This window comes from Silene latifolia, chromosome 2, assembly GCF_048544455.1.
Source record: "Silene latifolia isolate original U9 population chromosome 2, ASM4854445v1, whole genome shotgun sequence".
Taxonomy (NCBI): Eukaryota; Viridiplantae; Streptophyta; class Magnoliopsida; order Caryophyllales; family Caryophyllaceae; genus Silene; species Silene latifolia.
The window spans coordinates 10,460,813-10,467,529 of NC_133527.1; the positions used below are offsets into that span (position 1 = coordinate 10,460,813).

The window sequence follows — 6,717 nt, forward strand, 5'->3', positions numbered from 1 at the left end:
TGCAGCTTATACCTTCTTGCAAAATCCGCCCATCTCTATCTCACTCTTATCTACTCGTCATCATCTTCATCTTCCTAAATGAAATATACCCTTAAATCCAAAAACCATCACACCTCTCTCCGCTTGTTTCCTCCTATCAAGAGTCAATCCCGTTTTTACCATTCGATTATATTATGATTGGGCTTGGTTGATCGAGTTTCATGAAGGCTTAGTAAATATGATGAAAGCTTAGGAAACGTAATCGGTAGCTCCGTGGTTAAATATAATAAAATTAGTTGAATTTGCTGTGCTATCCATGAATTCCTCGTCGATATGATGAAATTCGATTGGATGCAAATACCTAATACCCAGGTTTATTTCTATTTTCAATCCTCTATTTCCGTCTTTTCGTACAACCATTTTGTTTTATATGTGACGATATTATTCCTCGTCGATATGGTCGGATATTGATTTTATTATATTGAATTGAATTGAATTGAATGAGATTGTTATTCGTTGATTATTCTGGATATAGAATATGAAAAATGTTTTCTCTAATTTATAATCAGTATTAGGGGTACTGGGTACGATAAAATTTGATCTAACAGGTGGCTCTTAGGGCGGTCTCGATAGTTGTTCATCGGTATTATGTGGTTTATGGGTCAAGCTTTGCTATAAGTAATCTGTTTTGGGTGGTCGGAGACAAATGACAGGGCATAAGAATGGAATATGGGTGATCGTTGTAAATGGACCGGGGGGGTGAGGTTGGGACGGAAGGTGGCAATGGTGGTTAGAGTAGTTATCCTTTGTATGGGTTTGATTGGGTGGAGAGAAAGGAGCAAAAATCATGTTGCAAAATTAATGGATTCTCGTTGATTACAGCAATAATAATGGCTAATAATGGTCTACAGCTCCAAGTGATTCAATTTGATACGTCAATAACAGTAAATAATAAAGTGACACAAAATCGTTATTAATATTAATATTATAATTTTATTAACTATTCCAATCCAGGTATGCTAACTTGCTACTACAAATTTCGAAAAATCTCCTTAAATACTACATTAGCTGTAGCATTAGAAATTACACCCTTTTGGTCAGAAATAGGAATTTTCAGCCCATTCTTGTTGTTTACCCTCGATATGGCTAGGTACAGTTGACCATGGTTGAAAACGGGTATCGGAAGATACAACCCAACATGACTTAGAGATTGCCCTTGAGCCTTATGAATGGTCATTGCGAAAGAAATTGCTAAAGGAAATTGTTTCCTCTCAAATTTCATTGGGAAATTAGAGGCGGGCGAATGGGTCATTGATATCCGAGGGATATACACTTGGCCTCCTATGTTGCTACCTGAGATGATGGTAGCTCTAATAACATGATTTCCTAAATCCGTTACCATGAGCCTTGTGCCATGACACATACCGACTGAATGGTCAATAGTTTTTAGGAGCATTACAATAGCCCCCACTTTCAACCATATAGCATTACGTGGAAGGCCTAGACAGTTCAATGTGTTTAGGAATTTTATACTTCTAGTTTCTGTTTTGTTCTCTTCCCTCTGTAGTTGGTCACAACTTCGGTAAACTTTTCCCTTGCCCGGTAGTAAAGACATTATATACTGGTTGACTGAATCAACTATGGTTGGAGTTGGAGCAAGGATAGCCCTCTCTTGAAAATAATCCGGGTTACATAAGTTATTTTCCAAAGACGCATACGTGCTTTTGACGATTGATGTCAAATGTTCGGTTGTATCCTTTATGAGGACATCATCTGGAATATGAAAATAGTTTTTTTCGCCAGTCACTCCTCCAATTGCACCTTCTCCAACCTTCTTTATCCATTCATCAAATTCTCGTAACTCCTGGTCTTTGATATCAAAACTCCCCAAATCAAGGCGCATATTTCTCGTTAAGTGCAACACCTTGGAAAAAGAAATTAAAAAAATTCGTCAGTTTTTAATAAACCTGTAAATGCTCTTAAGAATTAAAAATAGATGTTCGGCAAAATTACCTTACATTCACTCCATAGATAAGAGGAATTAATAATAGATCCTACAATTTTGTCTCTGCCCCCTTTTGTATATAAGAGTAACAACTGTCTGAAGTCACCGGCGAAAACAACTAATTTACCTCCAAATGGTAGTCGTTGGACTTGCCTTTACGGTGATAACTTGGCGTGGAGTAAGAACTACTCTCTAATAATTACATGTAATGAAAATAATAAGATTGATTTTTTATAAATGTAATGCATAATAGTAAATTCATAATTTTGATATGTACACATAGTGTACATGATATATCGTTTTTCGTTTGTCCGAATAAATGATAATTGGTAGTTCAAGTAGTACAGAACTGAACGTCGTTTAATTGAATTTTATAATACTTACCTCTGATGGTGGTAATGCAGGATATCGGAGTCGTGGAGGCATTGATGTCACAGTCATTCGTTTGGCAACGGCTGGACTGATTAGCAGATAAGATTAATTTTCCCTTTTTATTGGCCATATTTTCATTTTCTCGACCATATAATGTTGTTTCTGAAGGCAATGAAGTACAACAATTGAAATAAGGTCTCTTTATTTAAAATAACAACATAAACCTATCTCCTATTTTTTTTTTAATGAATGTATCCCTATTTGATATTCGTATAACATACCTTTCTTCATGTTGTTGTAGGATGTTGGGTTGTTGTTGCGTTGATATCGTTCTCTATCATTTCATGGTGGCTGGGTTTCTTAGCAGATAAGATCAATTTTCTCTTTTGTCTTGACACATTTCCATTTACTCGACCATTTATAATGGCTTAATGAAGTTAACCATGTCAGTAAGGAAACTTTCACATGGAATAAAATAGCAAAAAAATACATCTTACCATTACTCAGCTTATTAAGGCATAGTGAAGTTGTTTAAGTGTACACGCTAATTTTACACTGCTGATCTAAGTTCCTTTGTTTATTAACGCTTCAGCTTATTAAGGCATAGTGAAGTTGTTTAAGTGTAAGGGATTGAGATGCAGCAAAGTAAAGTTTAAAGGTTTATGTTGCAGGAAACAGGGAATTGCAGTACCTGTCTGACATGGCGTAGCAGCATAAGGATAATCTTGGTCCTGAAACTCCTAGGTAGTAAACTTCGAAATCATATAATTTTTATTGTTTTTAAATCGTTTGTTGCACCTAATGAGTCGTATTGCTAATATCCATAGGTTTGATGCACAAAAGTTTTAGAAAAAAAACACTATTAACATAAATTCAAATGAGCATAATAAGAATTGTTAGGGACTTAAAAACAACTACTACTGCATAGTGTGTATCTGAAACTTACTTAAACCACTTATTCAAAAATTATCCGAATCAACTAATTAAAAAGTAGACTTGATTATCTGTTATTTTCTTCATCAGAGAACCGTTCTAAACCTTCTCCACTTTGACTTTCACGTGCCTTTTGGTGGTCGACAGTTGGTCAGCCGATGTGATCTCCTCTTCACTGTCTTCGCCAGTTATGTCTTCTATTATCCTAGAGAGTGGACGCTTTAGCAGAGGTGTGACATCAATACCTGCTTGATCAGTATCAAGCTGAGTGCCTCCATTGTTGGCCTGGAGACGGTGTCCAAAATAGATCAGGTATAATATATAATTTATAATTTTACTTTATTTAATAGACATTATAAGCAATTGGGCTTTAATAATTCAGTATTTTAAGGAGGTAATACCTTGTCCGCCATATTAAGTCCAGAGTCGTGTTCAAGCTGATCTTCCTTGATTTTGGCATGCGCATCTTTTCATCGGGCAATTATATTCTTGTCACCGGTCATGTTCACTACTGTGTAGGAAGTACGATTGTCGTCGACGTTCCATTTACGGGAGACTTCTAGTTTGAAGACAAACTCACGGCCAATAAAGACCTCAAGTTCTTCAGGTGCGTCATCACTCTAAATATTTTAAATAGTCAAACGAAATTAATAGTCAAGTGGCTTGTGAAACATGAGTTCTGTGATGCGAAATGGTTAGAGTAAATTTCACCTGGTCTTGGAGATCAAGTATTTCGCTTGCAGTCTTCTTAATCTCCTTGGAGATATGAGTCTCAAACATAGTCACTTTAGCAGAACCACCACTCGAGTCTCTCACGACAAACTTGGTTTGGAATCTACAATTATAATTATAATCAAAATATCAATGTAAGTAAAAAAATCAATTATATTTTGAGATTAGCTATTACCCAACGATATTAAATGCTAAATATACTTGGGTATAATAGTGGTTTGCTTTTCTCCCAAGCATTTTTCTTTACACTCCAGCTTACCATCTTCACCCTTAGTAGCTCCCTTATAACAGTTTTTGCATGACATATAATACCAATGTCCCTCAAGGTCAATGTTCGTTATGGTAGCCAAAGTGACCCAATAGCCAGCCTATAAATTTTTAAAATTTCGAAGAAATGCTTGTTAATAGTCATTATGCTGTAAACTTTAACATGAAGGTTGTTGGTCCATACCTTGCCAGATTTGACTATTTCTGTAATAGTCCGAATGAGTTCTGGCCTTATTAAGTCGTAAGAGTCATGTGATAGCTCAGATATTCTGGACTCAGATGAAGCTGGTAAATCACGATTCCTGATAGAATTGGATATAAAGGTGTAATAGAATAAGAATCATATATAGTTGTCATTAGAGTAATCATTATATGAGTCAAATAATTTTTCATTACTGTTAGCACATAGTTTGAAAACTGACCTTTCGCGGTACTCTTCAACTTCGGGGATTTCCTTGTTATAACCAATTTGTGTTGCATACCTAGTAGTGGTTATTCTAACCTCACCTGCAATTTTGAATTTTTATCAACTTTTAGTATCAATGTCTATGCGTAAAATAAATTATATATATACCAATAATAAACTGTACCGTTATAAGTAGTTCGCTGAACGTTTTGCATGATGCAAATCATTGGCTCCGAGCAATGTCAATCATCCACAAACGAAAAGTCATCTGTATAGTCTCCCCAAACCGAGCATTTCAATACAGTTTTACTGTTTTTGTACGATGAAATGTTAGTGGATTCATATGCGAAGGACTTAACGTGCTAAAAAATTAAAATCATTCAAAGAAGTGTTTGTAAACTTACGTAAGATCTGTTAACTCAACTGTCCTAAGCTTTTCTCCCATGTTCTTGGACAAAGTGACTTTTGAACACCCAGTCAACTCTCCAATTACATCTGTTGAAAATTGGAATATTTAGTTTGAGGTACTTAAACTTTTCCTATTTTTTGAAATTATTTAGCTTTTTAATTAATGGCTCAAGTTTTCAAAATATTTATTAAAATGTTGAAAATTGGAATATGGCAGTTTCGTTTATTTTTCAAAAGGCAGTTTCGTTTTTTTTTTCACAAAAAATTTTGTATGATATAGCAATTGCGCATATTATATAATACGCAAAAACTTAGTTAAATATAACGTAAAAAATAATCACAATAAATTGATATTAATATCGAGGAGTACATATTCGTAGTACATACCCAAGTAGTGTCGATCTGAAACATTCTTATCCAAGATGTCTTGGAACTTCCTAAATCTGAAACCATGATGTAAAATGGATGGAGTGCGCTGGTGTTCAACACGGGTTATGAAACTGAAATATAGGCGATGTTTGTGGTATACCGACACCCTGTTGACATCTGTACCGGTGTTCTCTGCAACCTCCATATTAGTAAAGTTGTATTCATTTCCTTGTTCAATGGTTTTTTAAAACTTTCTAATCAATGCTTTTCGTATAGTTGCTTGAATGACATTGGAGTTTAATTCAAGAAGAAAAGAAGGTGTTAGTAACATAATTTGAAAAATAATAAAATGGAAATTCCAAGGAAATTCTATTTTAGGATTTCATGTACAGCAAACCTGATCATCCAATAGAATCATGTCTATTGCAAATAATGCGGATTTCTTGCTGTATAAATCTGGTCGTTCCCATTTGCGGATCACCTTAGCCCGAACATTGATGTACTCGTCCTCGACCTTGATTTCATTGAACCTGTTGATGAGCATGCTTTGTGCCATTGCTGAGAAATGAATTGTTGTGAATTTAGTTTTAGTTTGGAAAAGGATGAATGTATGGTGGACAAATGGAATAAAAATTGGGATATTTATATACAGTAATTGTTAGGTTTATAAAAATTCAGAAATTTCTTGTATATTTGAACTCAAACTGTCAAGATTTTTTATATTGTCAAACTGGAAAGATTTGTGATTGTAGGCGAGATTTGGCTACATATTGATATCTAATAAAATCAATTGTTAAAAAATATCTCCTAAAATAATGTTCTCCATGATTGATTCACGTACAAATTGATTTGAAGCAAGATTCACGTACAAATTTATTTGAAGCAATTTATAGTAGTTGACTTTTCTGTTTTGACTTGATATGGGTGAGAATATCTCCTAAAATAGACAGTTGAAATGGGCGAGATTTTCGGCAATCATATAAAATCAAATATTAAAAAATATCTCCTAAAATATACACAGTTGATATGGGCAATAATACCATATAATCTCTCAGGTACAAATGAAATTTTAGTTGATACGGGCGAGATTTTCGGTAATTTATATGAAATCAAATATTAAAAAATATATCCTAAAATATACACAGATGTTATGGGCGAGATTTTCGGCAATTTATATAAAATCAAATATAAAAATAGAATTAGCAATCTTTCTAAAAATCATAAGCGTGATTTTTAGAATAAATTA

The 6,717-nt window shown here is 34.2% G+C and overlaps 1 protein-coding gene and 1 long non-coding RNA gene across 2 annotated transcripts; one reads left to right on the plus strand and one right to left on the minus strand.

The window, feature by feature from the left end:
• Positions 1-6,139, plus strand: LOC141642236 (uncharacterized). The gene is made up of 5 exons (XR_012543223.1): positions 1-351; positions 2,389-3,100; positions 3,437-3,601; positions 3,809-3,896; positions 5,748-6,139. It is a non-coding gene; the product is annotated as an uncharacterized LOC141642236 (long non-coding RNA).
• On the minus strand, positions 4,220-4,966 carry LOC141642235 (uncharacterized). The gene is made up of 3 exons (XM_074450959.1): positions 4,879-4,966; positions 4,711-4,795; positions 4,220-4,590 (listed from the first exon to the last, which is right to left on the minus strand). Exons 1-3 carry the CDS (start codon positions 4,919-4,921, stop codon positions 4,359-4,361), a joined length of 360 nt encoding a protein of 119 aa, XP_074307060.1. The 5' UTR covers positions 4,922-4,966; the 3' UTR covers positions 4,220-4,358.
• Positions 6,140-6,717: the final 578 nt, after the last annotated feature.

Excerpts from the sequence above, each read along its gene's own strand:
- LOC141642235 (XM_074450959.1), bottom strand. The coding sequence starts at position 4,921 with ATGATTTGCATCATGCAAAACGTTCAGCGAACTACTTATAACG. Across the intron at positions 4,796-4,878 it reads TCAGCGAACTACTTATAACG|GTGAGGTTAGAATAACCACT; the intron begins GTACAGTTTATT and ends TCAAAATTGCAG. Across the intron at positions 4,591-4,710 it reads GTTGAAGAGTACCGCGAAAG|GAATCGTGATTTACCAGCTT; the intron begins GTCAGTTTTCAA and ends CAATTCTATCAG.